A 26633-nucleotide genomic window follows, 5' to 3' on the forward strand; every position below is an offset into this window, starting at 1 on the left:
GGTCTACATTCAAATAATATAGGAGCAGACCCCACAAAGCAATCTTAGCGCTACGATGATCGTAAACCTATGTTAAAGTATGGGAGTTACGATCACCTTAGCGCTAAGATCGCTTTTGGGAACAGGGCCCTGAACTCTATATTTTGTACACTGCTTAAAATCAACTTGCAATCACTGAGTAATTACTTTCTTTGTGCAATGATAGTTATTTTGGAATTTAGTTTTGAGTTCATTTTCAGACACCATCTTTGATCTGCAGTCACGATGGTCCCGGAAATCACATTGTTCCTGAAATACTTATGTTCCCTTTGCTTGTGTACGGTGGGGCAGCACTTCAAACATTGTTTATAAAACAGCAATATTACAGCTATACGACAGAGGCCTGTAAATAATTGAGTCCAGTGATCGATATTCTGAACAATGATCCACGCCGTTGTGTTATGATGAATGCTATCAACCAATTGTCACTGAGCCTTTAAGTCGACTCTTACGTTCATTATAGTTTCCTGGCATCTATCAAATCCACAGGGTCAATAGTTTGTAATGTTACATTAGAAATGAAATAATACAGGGAATAAGAGCTGGCTGTGTCATGGTCTCCCAACTTGGCATGATTGTCTTCATCCCATGATGCCGGACGTTGATCAGGCTATCAACCACTTGTTTGCCTGGTCCAGACTTGGTGATCCGGGTTAGAATTGATCTTCAGCAACCCATGCTTGTTGTAAGAGGTGACCAACGCTCATCGGATGGTCAGGCCCACTGACTTGGTTGATGCATGTCATCATATCTCAAGTGCGTATAACGATGCTCAGGATGTCAATTACTGGATTGTGTGGTCCAGACTCGATATTTTACAGACTGCCTTCAATAGCTGGAATATTGCTGAGTGCGGTATTAAACAACAAACAAACAAGTTGCACACACAAGGGTTTTTTCTACTTACGTATCAGTAGGTATAGGCACTGGGCTGACTTTGTAGTTCACAAAGGGCGAAGTGATCTCCACACACTGGATCGGTTTCGGGGGCTCCGGTTCAGCTGATACAGTCAAACATTACACATTACAACACAAATTATTTTTGTTAAGTTTAAGGCAGTGTTTCAGTCATATCATGGCAATGGCAACTGCATCTTACCGAGGCAAGAGGGTTAACTGACTTTAAAAGTCCAGTTTCCACCCTTGCCGAACTAGGTTAGAATTACTGGGCTCGATCGTAGCGCCACCAGTGGCTATTACCAATTATGTCCCTTCTAAGCCTCTCCTATGGACCAATCAGATTCCACCTCTCATATCACTTCCGTTTGCTTCACACAAAATGGTGGCGCCCAGTCAGGACGATCTGATCGATAATCAAGATCAATATTGTAATAAAACAGACCTTGATTAAAGACATGAAAAGATTTGGAAAATATCTGATGACAACGAGTTGGTGGTGCACATGCTTTGCAAATCTTGCAATCGACTGAAATCTGCACGACAGTTTACGAACCGGATTTTGATTATGATTGGACTATGCATAGACTCGTTAGTCCAGCCAAAATGTAACTTGATAATACCAGCCTAGTTCGGCAAGGGTGGTAAATGGACTTTTATAGTCAGTTAACTCTCTTGCCTCAGAAAGATGTGGTAACTATCATTTGAAACCCTTGAGCACGGGTAAGGTGCAGACAAACCCAGGGTCATAATCGGAGAAATCGGGATCAAAAACAATGACCAGCAGATCCTGGCACAACTAAGGAACACAACTCACCAAAAAGAATAAATAGAAGGCCCAGTGCTCCGAAAATGTACCAAAAATTCAGAATTAAAATACAGAAATGAAAGATATCAAAATTTTTAGACTTACCAATGGGTTCATCCGATGGTGTGGTCTTCTTCTTGCGTGGCCGGATGAGTTTCCAGGCTGGTATCTTCTCTGGTGGGGGTGGGGGTTCGAGGGGACAGGCCCGTGTCTGTGTGATCAACACGGGGTGGGGGTACAGGTGAGACAATCCCGTCTGGCGTAACCTTTCACTCGCATCAGCCTGTACAAACACAGTTAGTTAGATTGGTGTATTTCATCTCTGTTTTAGTGTGCGAACATAACTGAGCCTAAACATACCTTTTAAGATGACGATATACATCAGTATATTTATGTAACCTGATACATAGGTTTACAGAATTTATTAATGTCGTCATTGTCAAAACCATTTTAACCAGCGTTAGAAACTAACATTTTTAGTCCACTGGTCCTTACAATGATAACATAAAGCAAAACTCATAAAAATGGCAAATTTCTACTCGTCCTTATGATACCTTAAGTACTCGGCAGGACTAGTGCCAATTTCTAACGCAGTTTTAACCATATTTATGGTATCTGGTTCATCATCATAATCATCACCATCATAATAATCATCATCATAATCATTGTCATCATCATCTACTTACCAATTATCGCAGGATGGAGACTTCATAAACATAGTATTAGTATTAGTTCGAAGTATTTTCTCAGTTATGTCATTGTCTTGATAATCATCATCATCTTCATCATCACTCATTCACTCACCATTTCTCCCAAGACAGAGACCTTGACAGGGTATTTAGGCGTGCTGCAGTAGGAGGCGAACACGATGACCTCCGGGTTCTCTGGGAAAACTGACTCATCGGACTTCTCCTCTGTAGACACACAAGCAGCAAGTGTCTCAGACTCTCAGCATGCTCACAGATACAGGACAAGATAGAATAAGACCCTTACGCCAACTGGATTTGTCAACCATCACAGCATACCAAGGACTTGTAATCACCATTAGATACAGTGGAAGTGCTAAAACATGTTCCAGAGGTTTTGTGACCATTTTAAATTTGTTCGTTTGTTTGCTTGATGTTAACACACACTCAGCAAGATTCCAGCTGAATGAAATATTTAAATTTTGACCAGATAATCCAGTGACTGATATAGTAAGCAACAAACCATGCTGTCAGGGTACGGCGACACACAATCAACCAAGTGACTGAGTCTTGACAACCTGATCCATTTTGTTGCCTCTTACGACCAGCATAGATGCTGGGAACCTATTCTATCCCGGAATCTCCACAGGGTCTTATATTTGTTTGACATGAGCTAGTCCTTTACCCATATATAGGTAAGCCGAAGGCTTACATTTTTTAGCTTTGTTGCCATGCTTCTTTACTTCTTATAACAAACCCAGCCCAAGTTTTTGATAGTAGAATGTTCATATGGTGGACAATTACCCTTTCTTCTAATTAAAAAAATAATTCTAAAGTCTCTTTAAACATTGATATTTTCCATTTCCTATGGCCAAAAATGGCTTTTATCACACTTGTATGACCTCTTTAGTGTCACAGGACTCCTTGAGAGAAACCAGCTGTTAGCATGGTTACACTCAAGTTATTTTGCTTTGAACAGCTCTGAATATGACAAACACACAAGGACATGCAGCTGTGCTACTGTCTCTGATAAGTGGTGTAATCTAGTGTTCATTCTCAGTGAAAAGGTGACAAGCCAGTGACAAAAATGTGCCGTCATTGTACAAAATGCCTGAAGAAGTAAATGTTTCAAATCAACTTTAACCTTATTAATTTGTTGATTACCCATCATGCCAACTTCACCAATGTTAGCATAGGCTAACGACTCAACAACTTACAAGTGAAAAAAAAACTAAACAAAAAGTCTGTTCAACAATTCAGGTACTTGAAATGTTTCATCTACTGCGACACTTTGTAGCCACACTCCTCACAGCAATGACTTGCTTCTTGCACTCTATACAGAGAGGTAACAAGCAGGTGAGTGAGTTGGGTTTAACACCACTTTTAACAGTATTCCAGTTATATCACGGTGATCAGCTTATAAAGTGAGAGGAAAGCCAAAGTGATGCAGGTCTCAGACGTTTACCACTTCGGTGAAACTTACGAGCACGGGTATGGTCCCAACAGACCTAGAAACATAATCGGGGCAATCCGGGATTAGAACCCACAATCATAGATTTCTGGTGTGCCCAAGGGACACAACTCTGCACAGCTTAGATGACAGGACCACCCCTGGGAGGAAGTCACAGTGATGGAGCTTGCTGGGTACCCACAGGGCTATCCGGACCCGTGGTTAGTCAAGTGATTATATTATTTAATGGCAGAAATTATCTGGAACTATATGGTTACACAATTAGTGACAAATGTTCACATTTCTTTCTGACTATGCACACATTCCCTCTGACTTTATATGTTTGCATAAAGATAAAACTTCACTCAACATCAGTGTATGCGTGAACGTTTCCCAATCGAACATTTTGTACCTATCTCTTGAGACCTAGATCGGGTAGGGTTGGATAATAGGGGGGTGGGTACACGGGAGTCGTCCTAGCCCTAACGTTTTGCTTCATATACTTGTTATAATACAAAGACTAAACGATCAAGAATTAACACTGCATCAAAGCTTGCTGCAGAAGTTTCCATGATGGCATCTAAGAACCACAATAACTCACTATGTTTGTCCTTGTCCTTGTCGGATTTGTCCTTGTCTTTGTCCTTCTTGTCCTTCTTGTCCTCCTTGCCTTTATCTACAGGACATTCACATGACATCACATTCATACTAAAACTAGAGTGCATGAGTGAGTGATTTGGGGTTCATACCACTTTGAACAATATTTCATTTACTTTTGAAAGTGTGTCAGCTTGATGTGTCACTCATGCTCCAACCTAAAAACTGGTAATGACAACGGCTTTGTTCTGGTGGGGAATTATCCCACATTTGGGTGTGGCATCAGACTGAGTGAACAAATGAACAAGTGAGTGAGAAAGTGAGTGAGTGAGTGAGTGAGTGAGTGAGTGAGTTGGGTTTAACGCCGCTTTTAACAGTATTCCAGTCATATCGCGGCGTGTCAACTTAATGTGGGAGGAAAGCCTGAAGTGATGCAGGTCTCAGACGTTTACCACTCCGGTGAAACCCACGAGCACGGGTATGGTGCTGACAAACCTAGAAACATAATCGGGGCGAACCGGAATTCGAACCCACAATCATAGGTTTCTGGCGTGCCCAAGGGACGCAACTCTGCACAGCGAATCGCGGCGCCTTAGACGACTGGGCCACCCGTGCCCCCGAGTGAGAAAGTGAGTGTGTGAGGGAATGAATTGATGTTGATGTTTCCCTGCAGAAAGCTTTCAGAATTTGTACAGGGTTTCTTGATACACTATCACATAAATGAACCTCACTCCCACTGAACTCTCCATGCAAACTAAGGACAAATTCAGGAATTTTAAAAGGTGATTCAAATTAAATATATTAAAAAGATGTGTGTCATTTTCAAATTATTTACATGAGATTTTCAAAATGGGAACCCAACCCCCTTGTCTCCCCATCACCTTCTCTATATGCTATGTACCTTTGTCCTTGCCATCTTTGGGGGGTTTCTCCTTGCTGCTCCCTTTTTCCCCTGGTTTCTCCTTGGCCTCAGGTTTTATCTCCTTGGTGATCGCATCCTTCTCCGACTTCTCATCCTTCTGGGCCTCCTGGGCATCACAACAATCACAGTGAATGTTTGGACAAATTTCCATGCTAGAGCAGGGTACAACTGTAAAATATATACCCTGCTGTCATGGCAACATAGACTCTGTAATCTGTGCATTTCAGGCTCCCTACAGCAAAATGGTATCGCATAATGTATTACAACATGGACTTTAGATGTTTGTTTTGTTTTGTTTGTTGTTTAACGCCGCACTCAGCAATATTCCAGCTATATGACGGCAGTCTGTAAATAATCGAGTCTGAACCAGACAATCCAGTGATTAATATCATGAGCATCGATCCACGCAATTGAAATCGATGACAAGCATCAACCATGTCAGCGAGCCTGACCACCCGATCACGTTAGTCGCCTTTAACGACAAGCATAGTCGCCTTTTACGGCAAGTATGGGTTGCTGAAGACCTATTCTACCCCGGCGTCTTCACGGGAAGACTTTAGATGTATGTCCAATCTCATTAAAATCAGATCTTAGTTCTAGTTACCGCTAAACAAAGATCTGAGGGTATCCCATTACGGGTCACGTCAGACCGACCTTTGACCGAACAATGGAATGACTGACAAGAAGTTGACATTAGCCAATCAGAAGGCAGCTTTCTCATGCTTTACGGCACTAGTTTCAAATTGGCGACTACGCTTTCGAAACGTGTTTGTCAAATTCTCGATTAAATATTTGAAAACTGATCAAAAGAGCATTCTGGAATGGGCAATAAAGATGGCCTAGATTGTATGGATTCAGCCATTGAGCCCATAACTATCATTCGGAATACCCCAATTAAAATTTTTCAAGGTTGCATGATTAGAAAACACATTCCGACTGTCACTTTCCTGATCTGGTAAGCGACACTCTGATTGGTTGGATGAAAGGTAATTCTGACGTGACCCCTAATGGGATGCCCTCAGATCTTTGTTTTGCAGTAGTGACATCTTAGATCGGATTTTAATGAGATTAAATGTATGTCACATACTCGTTGAGGTTATTAATGCATATTGTCCTACAGCTGTCTTGTATTCATGGTTATCAAAGCTAATCATAGATATTTGTTGGATATTAGAAGAACTGTTTTGGGGTTGTTACATAATTTCAAGGATAAAGGAATTTTTTCAATGTGGTCCCACACAGGGTAAAGCAAATAGTAAGGGAATTCCAATGAACTTACTACCGGTGTAGTTGGGTCTTTCTTGATGGTTTCTTGTGTGGCTTCTTTTTCCCAGTCCTGTTCCGGCAGTTTCCACTCTGGCAGTGCAACACGGAGCAGATCCCACACCTCACTCATATGACCATATCTGGGAGAGACAGGCACATGAACATGGCTTCTTATATATACTAGTACAATGCACATACAACATTACACATCAATGATAATCACAATGGCAATGCTTACACAAACTGAATTAATTTTACCTTAAGAGGGATATGCAATGTAATTAAATAATGAGAATGTGGGAAATACATACAAATTACTTTACATAGGGTACATTTACGAACAATGAAAACCATATATCCTAATATTAAATGGTAACCTTGAAAAAAATATACATAGACATGTCAAACACTTATAAACATCAGTCACTTAAACTTTTATAATGATTTTATAGTTTAATATAACATTTAAATATTAAGTTTCACAAATTTATATATTTTAGATGCAAAATGTGAATTTGCTAAAATTTTAAGCTTGTAACTATAAAAGAGATAGGACAGAGACAACAGCCTTGCCTGACATCCCGTTTCTTACTGCCGGGGCGAGTTTGAGCATCTGCTGCAGACTTGCTTGGATGCATGCTAAGCTCAAAATACTTTTCTAGCACTTGACTAGCAGTGACTACAGGCGAGGCTCTAACAGCCGCAGAGGGACGATCAGGCTGCAGACACGGGTCACAGTTCGAGATGCTGAGAGACTTGGGGTGCATAAAGCTTCTGTGATGATGAGAGGTGGTGAACAGAGGGATAGTGCATGGTGACAGACTGGTATATTTGTTAGTGAGAGTGTAACAGCAGAGTCTTTCAAAATGTCAGGTTTCAAATGAATCATTTTGAGAAAAATTTATAGCCCTTTTAAAAGAAGAAAAATATATTTCAAATTGTGTATTTCATAATTACAGCATTTTCTAAATTTATTTAATCAGAAAACAATAGGTTAAATCTTATATCATTAAAATATTATTCTTATACTTTACTCATACAAACTTCTAGAATTCAGTATTTTTTAACACCTGACATTTTATAAGACGTGAATAGTTATGGTAAACATTCAATAAAACCTGAGAAAATATTTTAACAAATAAAATAGACATACTACAATTAATTAATGTTTGGCCTGCAAATACATAGAAAATGAATTATTGGAACGAGATAAAATATGTTGTAACTTATGATTATATAAAATAAAGTCATGGAATTGTCAAAAATTAAATGAACAGGTAACTTTTTACAATTTACTCAGGTTTTAGAGAATACTAAAAATTACATAAACGAACAACATTTGTCCTTCAAACATTGATATAAATTTAATTTCAAGCCCAATAATATTATACCTTTCCCATAGAATTACATTTCCTTGTATGATAATGAACATACACAAACAGCAATAGTAGATATCCAGAACCAATGTTTATGCTTAAGCCACCACCTTATACCACAGACTGCTGGACATAGTGTAAGTACTTACTGGGTATGGAGACATGGCTAACGGATGACATCAATTACAGCCTGTGAAATTTGTTATTTTTTTGTAAACCTTATTTCAATGGTTCTCAGAGTTCATAGCTAGTCCTGCATGAACAAGACAAAGCGTTTACCATGTTTACATATTCTGTTTCCATTTTCAGTTTGATTTAGTTTCAATTTGCAGCAAACTTGAAGTAATGAGAAATAGTTAAGAATTATAGACCTCAAATGCTACTAGTCAATGAGGACTACCATCATTGTATTTTAACTTGTCCTCAGCCTAATTTAGTAGTCTCAGGTTTGTGGACAAGCATGAATTTCGAAGGCTGAACTATCATCCAGCAGTCTTATGAGAAAATAATTTATCGGAATATGGAATATATATAAAAAGCAAAGTGCACAGTGCCCATACAAAATAATTCAGGGTTAGACACAATAATTAAAACAAATACAATCAGTTTCATTTTAAGTTTGGGGCAAAGACTAAGTTTACGGCTTTTGGAGCATATTTACTTTTCAATGCCATCATTTACTAGCGTAGCAAATTTGGATACACATTTTTGGGGGACATAGATAGTTTTTCATTTGTTCTCACTTGGAAGTGAAATGTTGCTTATGAATGCTTTGTGAGAAGTTCTTCTACATTATAGAGTGGACTCTGTCTAGGGCTGGTTAAAAAGATTGATAATCAGAATTATGATGAAATTAGAATTACCGAAACAGTCTTGTTATTGTCAATCATGTCAATTGTTGAAGACGGAAAGCAACAGTTTTTGTTATATCTCAAATGTCCACAAAGTAATCCATGTATAAATTTTCCACTGCTCACCCGTGGTATGTTGACTTCTTTCGGGACTTTCTTGTATATTTGCTTAAAGTTACTTCACCGATATTTATCGATAATTGATCGATATTTAGTTAGCGATTATTGATCTCTATTATCTATATCGACAGCTAGCCCTAACTGTGTCTAAACCTGCATCTGAGTTCTCCATCACTTTTCATTAGGCAAAAAGAAATAATAGTCTTTGTTCTCAGGCACCGCCCCCATCTTCACAAAGTTCACCTCACGTTTCGTTTTTATTTCCATTTTCAGAAAAACAATAAAGGCCTTAAATATTCCAAGTCCAACAGTAGGCAAATACTGTAGTCCATTATTAGACTCATCAAGGAATACATATATATATATGTAGGGAGGCCCTTTCCTAGGTTGATTGTACACAACTTTTCATTTGGTTACATTATAAGTTTGAACAACCCCCCCCAAAAAAATTACACCACCTGCATGCAATATATTTAAAAAAATCATTGCCTAAGAACCAATTCTTTTATTTTATTAAGCCTTAAGCAGCATTTTTTCTAGTCCCAGTAACACTCTGACCAAATATAACATTCACATGCTTTTGTCTTTGGTCTTTGCCCTTTTTTCCCCCTTTGACAAACTCTGAGTAGTCCAGGACTGTCTAAAGCAACATTTTGTGCCAGTCCTTGATGATGCCTGTTTAGACAGAGTCCACTATAGCAAACTAGCAGTCTAATCACACCATGTATTCATGTATAGTCGTGTCTGACCCTGTGCTAAATGCGGAATAAAGCCCTATGATAGACGTGCTCTAGACATGCTCCAGACGTGCGGATGTAGAGAGTCCAGGTGGACTAGCAGGGTGCTACTTACTGTAGAGGGATGGTCTCAGGAAGCCAACCATTCAAACAGTGGACGACGCTGAAGTCTCCAAACTCACAACTGTTGCTGCCACCAGTGTAACTGAAAAATAGAATCAAACTAAGACAAAGAGAAAATATTTTAAATTTTAATTTCCAATACATAGCTGTCAGCAGTCTGTGAGAAAGGTCTATTGATATTGGGCTAAAAAAAATAATACCGTATTCGACGTAATAAGCGCCCCGCTCTAATAAGCGCCCACGGCGATATATACTAATATTTGCACCCTTTCCGATTGTTCAATGTACACAAGACTTATTTATTCGTTCGAAATACGTGTGCTATATGCATCCTTAATTATAGAAATTAAATTCTGGAAAAATATATCTGTCGTATATAAACATTTCAGGCTGTCAGCAAAAAACACGAAATTTACGATCTTTCAACACTGTTGTTTTAATATTCTAATAAGAGCCCCCTATTTCTAATTTTGAGAGCGCCCTGGGCGCTTATTATGTCGAATACGGTAGTCTTGGTTCTCAGGCACCACCCGCATCATCATAAAGGCTGCTGCACGTTTTGTTCTTATTTCCATTTTGTTTTAAAATATAAAAATCCAAATGCTTAAACACAATGCACAAAACAAATTGAAAATGGAAACAAAAACGAAAAGTGCAATGAACTTTATGATAATGTGGGCAGTGTTTGAGAACCAAGACTATTATTTTTTTTAGCTTTTTTTAGCTAGTTCAGACATCTCAGCGACCTGCAATAACTGAGTCCAGGCTAAAACTAGTGGTTGATAGACAGAGCAACATCACACATTCTGTAGAGGGTTTGTCAGAACATGATGGAGAGGGTAAAAAACTGATTTGAAAGAGATTGACAAGAAAAACTACTCACTCAAGGGATGCAACTTTGATCAAAGCTTTAGCTAGCAACATAGGCCAGAGCTCCTCCTGTATTGTGGTTGCCGGCAGCAACAGACGTTCCTCACTGTCAAATGGAAGGCTGTCATCCACATAGATCTTCCTCCAGCAACCCTGTACAATAAAAACAGAACTGATTGGTAGACACACACACAGTCAGATAGGACTCCAAGCCTAGAAATCATACCATCCAATCAGAGTTATGATTGCATTTAAGCAAGTTTTTTTATGCCTACATGTCATACATCGCGATTTGTCTGAAAGGCTCCCGGATTATGCCTCAGTCACATTTTCGGCCATGGGGTCTAAAATATCTACGGCCAATAGCAATTATAGGGCTGCCGCAGCATTCCCACAGTCATATACTATAGCAGTCACATATATAAGGGTAGCTGGACGGCGTATTTTGAATTTGTGGAAGCAGAAAACCTGCAGCTGCCATACAGACTTTGAAGTGATGACCCACAGTCGCCTTAGGGCGTCCCTGCGGTGGCGGTAGGTTTTTGACAAATACCAAGGCAGATGCAAGGTAGCCGCAAGGTGGTCGCAGGGGGACCATGCATGCAGCCAGACTGACGCTACCACTACACAGGGCAGTCGCAAGGCCACCGTATTCAAGATGTATGGTCGCCATGTAACCGCTCTACAGCATGGCTATGGCGTGTCTAATTGTCTAATTGCTTCGGCAAACCTAGAAATTAAAAAAGTTATAACTCTGCGCAAAAATCCCAAGGCAACTCCTACGGCCTGTAAAAGATAGGGATACGCCCCAGAGCGACCCTCACAAAGGTCACCCACTGAGATGGCCCCTTTGACTCGGATGTGCCTTTCTCTAGTAATCAACTGCTAATAAAATCCATATGGTGAACGATTTAACAATGTAAACTGTAAAGAAAACTTGGAGAGTCCTTACAGGTGCCCGAGGGTTGAACTTAAAATGAACGATCAACCAAGTACTTATCACTTCCTGTTCTTAGCATTTTTATTCCTGCATAATTTTACACAAACGTAGACGTATATATGACTCCTGTTAATATGTCTTTTATCTGACACTGTGACTCGTCTGCACAGAAATACACATCGAGTTTTATCAACTTTCACATCTTAAAATCGGGTTTTTTTCAAAGGCTAATCTTGAGGATGAAGGTAAACCATATTTCACTAGTCGTCAGAGTCTAGCTTGTCCTGCTTCAACAAGACAAAAATGTTTGCTATGTTTGACGCTTTCCAAGGCTCGATTTAACTATATAAGACATGCATAAGTGCAATCTATTATTGAAAAATCTTTCAAATTTGTGCCTGGCTATTACCTGTCCACACATGAGTCTTGAGCACTTTAATGACCTCTAAGGTATTTACCAAATCAATGATCCCTTTTTTAATGTGTAATTTATGTTGCTTTTTGGGGCTTGATATCATCAAAATGTGAATACTTCAACATCATGTGCATGTGTTTCAACTTTGATACATTGATGGGCACATGGTGCAACCGGTTTTTGTCTGGTGCAACTAGGTTGTCATATCAACATGCACCAGGTGCATGTAAAATCAACTTTCTCAAATCGAGCCCTGCTTTCTGTCAGTTATTTAGTCAGGTTGAGCTAACCATCTAGTGTGGATATCAAAGGCTGCAAGAAGCCCCATGCTTACCATCCAGTACAATCTGACAGCATATTTCCCGTGAGAGTTATACAGCGGCAGGTGTGGACCCTTCCCAGCCTTGCACAGAGCATAGATGTGTTCCCATGGCTTCCAGGTGTGAGTGTCGTCCTCTCCAGGCATCATGCTGCCCGGATCTGGCGCCTTCACAGCGCTCATCTCCCATAGCGCCGAGATCTGACTGATGATGTACCGCATTAACTGGAAAAAAGTATAGGATATTAGTGAGTGAGTTGGGTTTACCGCGCTTATAACAGTATTCCAGTTATATTACGGCGTGTCAGCTTAATGTGGGAGGAAAGCCCGAACTGATGCATGTCTCGGGCGTTTACCACTTCAGTGAAACCCACGAGCACGGGTAAGGTGCTGACAAACCTAGAAACATAATCTGGGCGAACCGGGATTCAAACCCACAATCATAGGTTTCTGGTGTGCCCAAGGGACGCAACTCTGCACAGCGAAACGCGGCGCCTTAGACGACTGGGCCACCCGTGCCCCCCTTTAGGATATTAACTCCTTATTACAATAGTGAGTGAATATATATATACCAATTCATCAAAGTACTACGTAGTTCTACACTGCAGTCATCAATATTCCAGCAATATCATGCCCCCCTCAAAATACAGGAGTATGGTCCAAAGAAACAATTGATTGACAAGTATAAGCAAAGCACCATGCTGTTGTACATGTGCTATAACAATAAGCCTGGAAACTGTCACCTGAGACTAGCATTTAGATCTCTTACAACTGAGTTTACATGAACTTTAGAAGAATTGTTGTTCATAGTTCCTCATTATTTGTGATTCAATTCACACAGTATCTAGCCAGGATATATTTTCTAGTCTGTATATATTTTCACCTCAAGCACGACAAAAAATTCTCTTGATCAGAATTACCAACAGACCACAGGATCTGGATTTAACACTCTAACCAACAGACCACAGGATCTAGATTAAACACACTAACCAACAGACCACAGGATCTAGATTAAACACCTGGGAATACTCAAGAAATTATACTCATAATCCCTTAAAAACTGTCTAAATAATAATTTGCCCATGAAGACAAAGGAAGAGGATAAATTGTTTAAATAACAGATCAATATTTTTTACTATCTGAAAACGGTAAATTAAATTTGATCAAACCAACTTCATCAACACTCCATTGAAAAGTCAAATAATTAAAAGTACAATCAATGAAGATCTTCTTGAGGAAAAGGTTAACCAAGGCTCAGCTGGCCCTGACCAGAGATAATCACCCAAATTAATCCAAATCCCAGCAATACCAAACAAATGATCAAGCTAATCTTCTTACGTTTAAATTCAATTAAGCAAGCACACAAGGATTTTTCATAATGATCTTGTCGACAAGTCAATACCAATGTCAATCAGACCTCACAGTTGGCCCAGATGTCTGTTACTCGTTCATCTCATCCACCACTGAGATGATATGACATTCAGCTCCCGGCTTATTTCATGACATGGGGATGTACCCAGTAATTACATCAAAGGTTACATGTAATCCCTTGACAGTGAAGAACAACGCTGGTTTTCTATTAAAGTCCTGTTGAATGATAATAAAGCCATTACCAAGTAATCTCTCGAACCATCCAGATGCCACTGCATCTTGTTAAGCCCAGAAGAAACATCTTGATTTCAGGTAATTCCACAAATGCTTTGACTTTCAAGGTGTTGCAATATGATATTTCTGTGGCGATATTAGCATGTATGTTGGATAGTTGCTTGCGAAAATTTCCTTTTTTCAGCATGAATTCACAGCAATACTGATTTGATGAAAAGATATTACAGAATATTAAGTGCCCAGAAATTTTATATTTGAAATTTAAACATTTCGAACCATCAAATACTCATAATTACGTAATACTCGAAACAAATATTGTTGGGCTCGTCGTTCATTATAGGGAAGAAGGAGGGATGGTTGGGATTGGTTTTAGGACCACGGAGGCATCAAATATTAATCAAACACAATATATTTTTGGAGCAGTATTCATTTGGTTGCCATAATACACATAATCACACTGGTTTGATCCTTTTGGACAAAAGGTGGTTTGGTCAATCATGTGGTTTGATTGACTGGTAGTGAAAGGTTTACTGAGGATAATGTGAAGAAAATAAAAAATATTCCTATTTAGGCGAGGGGCATTGCCAAAAGCCACAACCAAACAATAAAATAATAAAACTTGCCCATAAAATCTATTTTTGACAAATCAGACAAAATACAAAATGGAACAAAAAAAACAAAATAACTGGTTGAGCTTCAGATGTAAAGTACGGTATAGTCCCAACAACCAGCTGGAAACGAAGCCCTCCACAAAAGAAATATGGACACTCGTCACACAGCAACCATTGGGGATTTGCTGGTTATAAGAGGCGACCAAATAGATCGGGTGGTGAGACTTTTTGGCTTGGTAGGTTATGTGTTATCGTATCCCAATTCCATGGATCTTGCTGTCAATCACACGATTGTCTGGTACACATGTGATTTTTTATAGAACAACAGCACATAGCTGGAATATTATTAAACACCAAACAAAAACCGATGTTACACAGATAAATGTTTTGAAGATATTTTAAACACTTTATTTTCATTTTCCATGACTAAACAGACTGACCACCACTGATAGACCAATTGAAAAAACAAATGTTCGGACTCAAGGTTTTTTCCTATAATTTATAAACTACCTTGTACTGTGTACAAAAACTCAAAATATTAAAACTGTAGGTCATGACTACTGCAGTGAAAGTTCTTCAGTTACATTCAAATACATCAAAAAGATATTTCTGTAACAAATCAATCAGCATGACCAACCATTATCAACATCATAATTACAAACAGATTATCGACTCAATAATGTCTTATATAATGATAATTACCATCCATGTTTGTCACGTTTATCACATCTAGTTGAGGAGAAAAGTTACAAAAATCCCTTTTGCACTTTTTCGTTGACTTAATGAGACAAACATATTTATTTTCCAAGACATCAGGCATGTCCTCCATTTATCTTCACCAAAGTACCGTCATTATTCCTGACATTTCTCATTGTCAACAAAATTTCAACATTTCGACTTACCTCACTCTCATGTAAATGTTCATTAGGGGAGATGAGATCAAAGCCATTGACAATTTGTTCCTGGTCAACAACGTTTAAAATCTGAAATATTTGTAAAGATAATAAGTCTTAATTGATAATGCAGGCAAGCAAAGTAAATAAAAAAAACCTTTTCATTCCCATTTTTACATCATGTCATTACATACTACCGTATTCGACATAATAAGCACCCTGCTCTAATAGGTGAGGTGAAATTGGGTTTAACGTCGCGTCCAAGATTATTGCCCTTATATAGCGACTCGCATGCACGTGTGGTTGCTTGTACTTGTCCGGACTGATGCCGATTTATAGTGCTAGCACACTGAGATATCATGCCGCAGTTTAACATCGATACTCCACTCAGACACAGTATACTGACTCCGAGCCGACCAGTCTTTGTTTTAGCCCTTTAATGCCGAGCGCCAGACAGGGTAACAACGAGTACCATCTTTTAACGTCTTTGGTATGACGCGGCCGGGGATCGAACTCCGAACCTTCCGCTCTCCGGGCGGACGCTCTACCACTAGACCACGGAGACGGTCCCCTGCTCTAATAAGCAATATTTGCTAATATATTGGCTAGTGAACAATCCCAATTAGTGATATATGCATCCTTAATTATGGGTAAATCAAATTCTGGAAAAATATATGTGTCGTATATAAATATTTCAGGCTGTCAGCATAAACCACAAAATTTACGATCTTTCAACTCTGTTGTTTTTCACCAAAATAATATTCTCCAATAAGAGCCCCCTATTTCTAATTTTGAGAACGCCCTTGGCGCTTATTATGTCGAATACAGTAATACTAATTACTAATTAAAAAATACACTACATTACATGCCAATTCTAATAGACCCAAAATTAGGCAATACATATTTTTACTATAATTCTTGACGTTACAGAAAATCAATATTCAATTCTTTTCAATTATTTTCCTACACATCTGTCTTGACGTAAGATTCATTCTTCATCCTAAATCTCATTTATTGATTAAATCATAAAGCACACAGAACAATTAATTTTCTTCTTCATTAACTCTGTTCTCAACAATTTCCCCATAATTTTCAGCAATCAAAATCACTAAGACCATTAAATATTCCCCAAAGACAGTTCCGATGTAAACATACCTTATCGGCAATGAACTCGTGTGGTCGCTTCCAATGATCCACTTTGAGCGATGGCGGCATTTCAATTTTACCGTCCGGGTCATCAAAGAGATGTTGTGCCTAAATGAAATTGATGATATGAAATAAACGAGACTTCACTATGCACGACACAATGACAAGCAGTTGAAAGACACTCTAATCAGGACATCAAATACATGTCACAGACTGTGTGTCTCTTTTTCTGCAATTAATTAAAATTTAATAGTTTCAAGTAAATGTTCAATAAAAACACAAACAGTAGTTCTTTTTTTATGTATTTGCCTGGCATACTGTAAAGAAAGGAGCTTGCATGACAGGAGTAACAGAGAACTATAAACAACAAGAGTATGAGAAAATGAAGACGACAGACCATTCCAATTGGAAGGCGGTTCTGGTCAAAAATCGTGTAAACAGTAAAAAGGTGATATTTATACTTTGAAAATGTCACTTTTTGAAGTTTGTTGAAAAATGAACAGGTCATGTGATCAGCAAATAAACCAATCAAATCATCGAAAATCGCTTAAACTTCAAAATAAATATGTATATATAAATATGAAAGAAAAAAAGATCATGCATAATATTGCTAACTGCTTTTTTCTTTTCTTAATGTTCAATTTTTTTATTTGAAAAAAAATAGAATTGTGTCATTTTTCCTTGATCCCCACACCCCTACTCCACCCCCTTACCTCAAAATCATAGTTCTGAAAATTTTTGCCAACCCCTCTCTTTCGCTATCATTTTTTCATTTTCCCCAATCTGTAACCAATTTTCACCGGTAATGATTTACTGGTTGAAACGAGCCTGCTGGCATAACCTCATGGCAAACAGAACCCCACTGAAGTAGTTCCTTATCATACCACCATATTTAGCTGAAGACAAGTTGACACTGTTCGACACAAGAGAGTCCGCTAATTTTTGTGTCTGATGATTGCGTGACCATGACAAAGTGACGAGTGTGTGTTTTACTTAATTGTGTGTGTTCTGAAATAGATTTCATCATGTTTGATAAGCTGTTGTTATGATATGGAACATATACAATTCTACTGGTTTATCGATGGCCATTGTCCTATGCAATGTGTTGGCAATGGATCAATGTTTTCATACGCAAGAGTTTTGTTTGAAAAAGTCATGTCAATTTTGAAGTATCAAATGGAATAATATACCTGATTTAATCTTATTTTGAACAATCAGAATCAAGCATTCTTGGTGCAAAGGTAGAATATATTACAGGGTTAGAGCAAGCCCATTTATAAGCCCGGGGTTAGTGCAAAAGTCCAGCAGATAAAACAATGAAGAAATTTGAAAATTTGTACAAATTTTACAAGGGCGTTTTATCTTTACCCTGGCTAGTAAAGCTTTTGAGTTTAATTCTAACCTTGTAACATAGGTCATGGACTGTTTGTATAATGTATTTCAATCAGTACGATTTTGAGATATCCAGGATAACAGCGTTAGAAATTGTCACCAGTCATGTAGCCCTTGACAAACTACCCAATAGTAAAGGTATCATAAGGACTACCCAAAATTTGCTGTTTGTAAGGGTTTTGATATATGTTATCATTATAACTCATAAGGACTCGTGGACGAAAACTGTTAGTTTCTACCGCTGGATAATAACATCCTATATCCTAACAGCACTTGATGATGATCACAAGGCAATGTCGTGACTCAATCAATGGCAATTGGAAATCACTCACCGCTGTAGGAGATTTCCCTTTCTTATCATCTTTCCGTGCAGCCTCCTGTCAAAACAAAGGAAAGAAATGTTGCACTCGCTGAAACTAACATAATGTTGATCTAGACAGTCTCTGTCATAACACACAGCAGCATGAAATAAACATTTTCACTTGCTAATATCTTCAGGTTTCAGTTTTAGACAGTTACGCCAAAACTTCACATTGTGCCAAATTAAACTGTCTTCGAAAATAATCATGAGTTTTAATTTCTATAATGAAATAAATCCTCAATTTAAAAAACAGTTCCACATTAATTAGTTTTTTTTGAATGGGGATATGTGTCCTTGCGAACATATACTGAAATTATCATTTAATCCAAATGTTTGCTTTGCTTTCAAATTTTCATTACAAAATTACAAGAGAATATGATAATTTTCTTCACATAAGACATGTGAACATGCTATCACTGTATTCCTCTAACACACCAAAGTGAGTGAGTATTGCACCATTCTTGTAGTGACGGCAGCAAGCCACACATGCTTCAGCTACCTGGCTATGTTGAAAATCAAACCTGCATTTACCGTATTCGACATAATAAGCGCCCAGGGCACTCTCAAAATTAGAAATAGGGGGCTCTTATTAGAATATTATTTGGGTGAAAAAGACAGAGTTGAAAGATCGTAAATTCCTGGAATGTTTACATACGACAGATATATTTTTCCAGGATTTAATTGCCCATAATTAAGGGAGCATATAACAAACGAGTGTGTATTTTATATGAATAAATAAGTCTTGTGTACATTGATCAATCGAAAGGGGTGCTAATTGGGATGGTTCACTTGCCAATATATTAGCAAATATCGCCGTGGTCGCTAATTACATCGAATACGGTAATGTGCAATGAAACCGTTTGACTACGTGGCTACAGTTCGTCTACTATGTATACCTGTACCCAGTTAACAACCCAATGACATCATCCTTACAAATACACCACAAAAATCAGTACATGAATTTTTCTCAGATCAATTCTCAATCCTGTAATAAAATATATATACATAACACTCAAAGAATTCCAAGTCACGGAAACGATCTGATATAGCATCTGTGAGATTAATGGTATGGGAAAATAGCATTTGTTCAGGAACACATGTAGTGTACTTGACATGGAATAATATATACTTGGTGTCCAATCAATGTACCCACACAGCTAGGACAGTGTGACATAACGATTGCAGGGAACTTGATTCACATGGTCTTGTTTTCAATAGAAACAGTTTTACTCCAAACATCTTGCAATATCTCAGGAATTTAAGATAGAAATAGATATTTATGATAACTTGATTCCACTAAGAAAATATGACATAATCACCATTGGAGGCTTTGGTTATCAAGTTCTTTAAAAATGGCAAAAACTGAAGATTCTCATTACACCAGTGTTTGAGATAATTTCGAAACCCAACAAGACAGTTGGGCAGGTGACCCATAAGTGTTGCCGGCCCATCTTCAAAGCTATCTGCCTCCATTCAGGCATTATAAAAATATTTTGAAAAAATGGCAAAAAAATAGAGACAAATTGCGTCTTGATTCAGTTGAAATAGTGCCAGTAATTACTTAAGAATCCTGGACGATTTGAAGTTATCTTTCAAAGTTTTTCATAAAAAACTTCAAACCTTTTGAAACTGTTCAAAATACTTCATCAACATACATGGTATAAAACATAACCACCAACTTATTCAGGAATAGATAAGTACAGGATACTGTGTGTTGATGTTAGGAGATGTTCAATTTGATAAAGAGGGGGGTAGAAAGGGAGTGCTTTTCTCCATTTACTTATTCATCTAAGTCAAATAATTGAGGTCTGCTTTTTCAGCCTTTTCAATTTCAGCTTTGGTAGTCACTTAACGCGTCGGCATTTCTTATGTTTAGCCAGATTGGAATCTCTTTGCTTCCCATAACTTGTGACACCAGACTATAGACATGAACTGTAAATCGTGAAATTAATGTGTCTCCAAAAGAATGCAACTGCTGGTGCCTAGCAAAAAATGTGACTCAATATGAATGCGACACCCCCCTCCTCTTTTGGTTGGTTGGTTCATTTGGAGATTTAACGTGCGCTTTCCGCGTGTAATAAATTACACTTTAGCGTATCTCGCACACGGGGAAGCACTTATACTATTTGGGGAAAAAAGCGTAATGAATAAATAAAGAAGTGCGTCCCAAAAAAATGTAAATAAGGGAAACCTAAAATGATAATCTAGGGGGGTGGGTTTTGGCTGGGAGGGAGGGGGTGATAGAATAATAATAATATAGAAAAAGTTGGGCTTGGGTGGGGGGGCGGGGGGGGGGGGGGGGGGGAGGGGGTCAGGCTTGGGAAGGCACGGCGTCGGCTGGCGAGCTGGTGTGGTGGTGGAAGCTGGAGGCTCTCCCGGATCTCCATGGCGGCGACTGGTGGAGCCTTCTGGTGGGCGGCCTGGCCTTCTGTACCGAGCAGTGGTGCAGCAGGGATAGGGGCCAGGGTGGTTTTCTCCTTAGGCTTGGTCTTGGCCGGAGCTTTGACCAGAGGCCTTTTCCTTTGACCTTAGTCAAAGGAGATGGAGAGGGTGGAGGAGTTGGAAGTCCTGAGGGAGTAGTCCCCAACCCTGAAAGCCAGCAAGGGCGCCAGGATGGCAAAGAGCTCCCTCGGTAGTGACAGAGCGATGTCTCTCATAGTTGAGCGTGGGTAGCAAGCTTGGAAGGACACATCTGCACGGGGCGAGTGTCCAAGCCAAGATGCGCCCCCCCTCCTCTCAAGCATCAGTTGATTTATACCTAAAGAAAACGTCCTCTGTCAGGTTCACAGGAGAATCCTCACTTTAATCCAACCTTACATTAATCCAATCACACACCAAATAGCACCGTTTATTAGTGCTGAGTAGAGTACCTCCGCTAAAACAATACATGCGCGCAGGTTCGTGTCAGCCTTTGACGCAGTCGCAAAGAACAAAGACACCGTGTTGCGTGGGTGGCGTCTGTCTGGACTTGCAGGTGTGATCAGTGATGACATTAGTGGGGAGAACTCTTGTCTTTACCCCAGCCGTGACAATCCACAGGATGTAATTAGTGTTTGAATGACATTGTTTATATACTTGTAACAAGTGCTGCTCAATAAACAGTGATGTGGAATACATAGTTGTTTGTTTTCAGCGTATGTCTGAGTTGGTATTTCTGCTATCTAAAATGTCTTATTGTTGATAAAAATGCGATGTTAGATAATGCGAACAAAGCATTTTTCGCATTTAATTCATGCTCGCGTTAATTTCAAGATTTACAGTATATTGTTCAAGAAAAGATGACAGAAAGAAGAGAACCTGATGTGGGTAATGATATATATATACTTTTTGTATAGAAATATAAAGGTTGGCAGGAAACACTTCCCCTATCTTTTCATTAATTCTCACATTGTGTTCAGAGAGACTCCATGATAGAGGACCAAGCACACGTATCATGTTTTCCAGTATTTCTTCTTCTACAATTCTGGTTATCATGAATTCTAAAGTAGATACCTGGTATGTATAGCCAGTGTTCATTAACTGCTCAACCATGATGCAACACAAGCATCTAATCACACATTATTTCCAGGAACTATTGCTGAGTCTACTTAATGAGAGTCAACAGCAACTAGATAAAGGCATCCTACTTGTGACCGTGCTTTGTAAAATATAGAAATATATTGAATCGAAATGCTCAAGGCAAGTTTTGGTAATTAAACTGTCGTCCATTGTGGCAACCAATCAATTTTTAGTTTCCTCCAATGACATAGTAAGATTCCTGCAAAGGGCTAGACTCAGGTTTTGAACAAGGGCAGTGAACATAACGTGGAAGTCACATTTTAAAGTTTTAACAAAAACAAAGTCTCAAAGTCGCTGCCAAATCACAGTTATGTACTGCACTGCTTTTGTAACTTTCCGATATTTACGAGTTGCTGACACACCAGGTAGCAATAATACACGTCTTCATAACTTTGGAATAGAGTCTGATAGGGCTGGGATGGGTAACTTGGGCACCTTGCGGCTACTAAGGACCTACCCACCTGGGGTAACCAAGTTTCCTGTCCCACCATTATCAAATTTGTTTATTTTTAGTCATTATACAATACACCAAGTAACTCACCACGGGTCCGAGCAGTAACCACAAGACTGCAATTAATAAAACAGAAATAACTCGTATATATCCCCTTACCCTGCATCACATCGATAATCAATTCTGCAACAAAAGCCCCAAGTCCATAGCCATTAACTCTCACACATTTGGCATGAGATTCACACTTTTTCACCAAAACTCACCCATTCACGCAATGCCATTGACAGCAATCTGACACATATTCCCTCAAAACAACTTGAAAAACATTCTGACTTAATCGTATGGCGAACTGCCTTGAATTTATCATCGCAGCTATGACATTGCGCTTTTGTCATTATTTCTACATCTCTCTGTTATAACAATTTACCAAAAAAATTAAACTTGAGGGCTCCAAAATACTGGGCAAAATGGTTACAATCACTTTCAGCTGGTCACCCTTCACCAAGACTTCGCCTGGACTTGACTGGGGCCTGCCAGTCCCCGGGACCATGGGTTATATACATCTCACTCATTGAATGCATCTGGGGTAGACAGCTATGCCTTGTCCCTTGCCAGTCCATAGCCAGTCGAAACAAAATCAGAATCCTGGATCTGCCTCTGCAGGAAGCCTTATCATGTCATAGGAGGCAAATAGAAAGAGATTGTCACAATGGTTGTGGTTGTGTATCACTTAAGGGCCTGCCACACCTAGCCGATTTGGGTCGCCGGAGCTATACTGGAGCACAAATTTGGCGTTTTCGGGGATCGGTACTAGCTCAGCACAACAGTATCACATCGGTAAGAACGGGAGTACATCATCAGGACATTGTCAGAACATCGGCGAAAAATTTAGCAACAAAAGGCGATGGTGGAAATGTTTTAACATTCTCAAAAACTTCTGCCATTACGCTGCCAGAGTGAGCAACGTGACTACAATGGCAGTACTCCGGTATGGCTTCTTTAATATCGGTAGAGCACCGGTAGCGCCCCGTAACGGATCGGCGGCTGAGGCCTCCGGTGGCCTCAATGTGTACCTTACTGGTACCGATGTGATACTGTAGTACTACCGAATACCACCGAAGTAGTACCGATGCGCCGCCGATGTGATACCACCGGAGCTCCACCGTCACACCTTTGTCCTGCCAATGTGAATCGGTAGTGCAATGGTATTACTCCGCTATAGCCCCGGTCAACGGTGGTGACATCGGTATAACATTGACAGCGCATCGGTAACCCTAAGGTGACAGAGAAGTGGTATTCAGTAACTCATCGGCTAGGACAACGGTAGAACAACGAGAATGCCGGTACTACATTGGTATTGCTACGGTCAATTTTGATTTTTGAAATGATCTCGCCTTTGTTAATTTTTTGCTCTGGTTTAGTCCAGCCGTGGTACGTCGGTAGTGAGTGACAGGCCCTTTAGACAGAGGACCATTTAATAACCCCAAATTGCCTTGTTGGTTATGAAGACAATTAATTTGAACAACATTAGGAAAAAGAATAACCTTTTGCTAGGACCTGTGACTCACAAGATACTTTCTTCATAGCAATAGGATAGCATATGAGATTTACTCGACTGTCTGCTTTCATTGTCAGGTAATAAGGTACATAGATAACTCAATTAAACTGAACTCAAATTACCAAGAAAATAAAACTCAAAGAAAAATATTAATGCATTCTTCACATCAAATAAATTGAAAATTACTCTCAAGCTTGAAAAAAGCTTTTAATTTCTAGAATTACAAATAATGTGATATTTTAATGGCTGTCAAGACGTATCGGGTTTACTTTTCACTTAATGACATTCAAACTGGGATAAGAACAGGATCTGTTTGAAAGATTACCATCAACAGATATGGGCACTATATGTTGGCTGATCATGATGACAAAGCATATTTTGTCTTGCATGATTGTCTCCAGTGTTTTTTACATTCACTTTCATATTCCATATTTAGTCAATCAGAAAACAGTTTTTTAATGATAATATTAATAGATACAGATCATGAAACACATTGATTGAAACATGTTTGCAATTTTTAACCGGATCACTTATCAATTGCATGAATGCAAACTTATGATTAATAATGCACATTCTACCATGAATTTGGAATTTACTCGATTATGATCGGTCAATCAGAGGCTATTAAATCACAATAAACCCCCGCGGAAGCTAATATTCATAGAATAGTACCATTTTCAGTCAATGTCGGTAGGCATATTTAAATAATTATATCTACAATTACAGGTTACAAAATGCACAGATGCGGTTATTACAATATTCAAAGGATGTGTGGCAATACATTTCGTGCAGAAAAACACGATAGAAATCTACAAAGGGAATGTATTTACATCTTGGTGACAACAGAGACCTTGGAATTTTGGCCCTTTTCTTTGTACAACTGTGACGTCATATCTTTTGCGTCACAATGAGCGATATGACCTCATAATGGTGACGTGCGATGTAGAACAAAAGCCTTGCAAAGCTTGCTCAGTTTTCTTTAGGGATGCCCACCTCATGTTAGCTTACCAAGTTGCCGTGCTTAAATGCTTTCAATGCGTGTCATATGTTCAAGTTAAGTATTATGGTGTAAACAAACTGCTTGAGTATATACAGCGCCATATTTAGTTTTCGGTGAATTTGTAATTCAGATCGATAACCCACACAAAACACTGGACTCAACCGCTCAGCCGCATCACTCAATATATTTGCTAACACTAAAGAGTTCATGTTTTATTTAGTCATGGTAGAATGGTGACAAACATACTGTGTTTTCAATGTAGAGCTAGGTTACCTGTAGATTTAACCGCGCCAAATTTAACATTTGAAACCTCACGCTCCGCATTCGGCTCCAAATTCAATTTAGCGGGGTTAAATCTATAGGTAACCTAACTCTACACTGAAAATACAGTATGTCTATCTCCTAATTTCCTTTCAAAATAGATACTTTCCAAACTCTCTTCATTACATATTTTTAGATATTGATTAATCACCATCTCGGCAATAAAACTCTAAAAATATTATTCCTAAAATACAGGCCATCGATCAGTTACATGCAGCTAAGACACTAAGTACAAGAATACTGCAGAATCTATTCTGGGTTGTCAATTTCCGCTCATCGCTATACTCCACATTTATCTAGGGGCTCGATTAACCTTGGTCAAAGTGACTTAGCGATTTGTTCCACAATAGGTAATTTATTGCTCCAGATGGAGGTTTGGGTTGTCAAGGAAACCCAAAAGATGAGCTTTAGTTTTACCTGGCCCTTTAGCAATAACCATTGGTCAATACCTGGACCGGTCAATATGAGATGGGAATCTGCTTGAAGAGTCTGAGGACAGACAACAAGCCCATTAACCCGCATCACTTTGCATAGCCTTGAACGAGGATCTGGTCAATAACAAATTACTATAAGGATCGCACAGCAATTATAATGGTACAGTGTGTTAAGTCTCATTACTAATTATTCCACCTTATGCAAATCAATATCTTTTGATAAAGTGGGCTGAAATTAAATGTCAACATGTCATAAATCATGCACAACATGTGCTAGAGTGACGTTTTAACTTGACAACATAAAAAGATAAATTATTCGTCAGTTGTGAGAAATAAATTCTTAATGTCAGTCCCACTGCGTATTTGTCATCAGATATAGTGGTGTAACCAGGTGACAGTTTCATCATGCAAATGTCCCACTTCCATGCTTAGACTTGCTAACACGTTCTATTACAAACCAAACTCTACATTGTGCCATTCTTGTTGAAAATATATTTTAATAAATTACCTCCTCTATTTCTTCAATTGGAGGCTGCAGTCCATCATTTAATGTCTACCAAAGGTTTAGTTTGTAAAGAAAAATGCAATACTATAAAGACAAATTCAGGAAACAAAATTAGCTTTACTCATACCAGTAACAGCATCATTAAATATTTTCATAGACTCATGTAACAGTATATTATACAACAGATGTTACAACATTAATTGCCATATCATCAGCACCATTTATATGATTGTATATTATGATAAAGATAATTGACATATTGCAATGCTGAAAAAATCTGTATTTTTTAAAGTCTAACCCACTGTAATATGATAATGTTCAATCACTCATTTACTGCTGCAAAAAGGTTCAAATTCTGAAGACATGTACATATATATATATC

The 26633-nt window shown here is 38.7% G+C and overlaps 1 protein-coding gene across 20 annotated transcripts in view; it reads right to left on the minus strand.

Moving 5' to 3' along the window:
* Positions 1-26633, minus strand: part of LOC124110305 (androglobin-like) — a 156123-nt gene that overhangs the window by 36259 nt on the left and 93231 nt on the right. For 19 of the 20 annotated variants that reach the window (XM_046469566.2, XM_046469569.2, XM_046469568.2 and 16 more), the window contains exons 3-15: positions 18396-18440; positions 16681-16779; positions 15535-15615; positions 12432-12641; positions 10756-10895; positions 9865-9954; positions 7239-7439; positions 6679-6805; positions 5379-5505; positions 4482-4556; positions 2549-2658; positions 1850-2027; positions 947-1040 (exon numbers count right to left, since the gene is read on the minus strand). In XM_046469566.2, coding sequence (XP_046325522.2) covers positions 947-1040; positions 1850-2027; positions 2549-2658; positions 4482-4556; positions 5379-5505; positions 6679-6805; positions 7239-7439; positions 9865-9954; positions 10756-10895; positions 12432-12641; positions 15535-15615; positions 16681-16779; positions 18396-18440 — 1577 coding nt within the window. The remainder of the gene's footprint in view (positions 1-946; positions 1041-1849; positions 2028-2548; positions 2659-4481; positions 4557-5378; positions 5506-6678; positions 6806-7238; positions 7440-9864; positions 9955-10755; positions 10896-12431; positions 12642-15534; positions 15616-16680; positions 16780-18395; positions 18441-26633) is intronic. The other variant, XM_046469567.2, reaches the window with a different exon arrangement.

Source organism: Haliotis rufescens, unplaced genomic scaffold (assembly GCF_023055435.1).
Source record: "Haliotis rufescens isolate VD_foot unplaced genomic scaffold, xgHalRufe1.0.p SCAF_5, whole genome shotgun sequence".
Taxonomy (NCBI): Eukaryota; Metazoa; Mollusca; class Gastropoda; order Lepetellida; family Haliotidae; genus Haliotis; species Haliotis rufescens.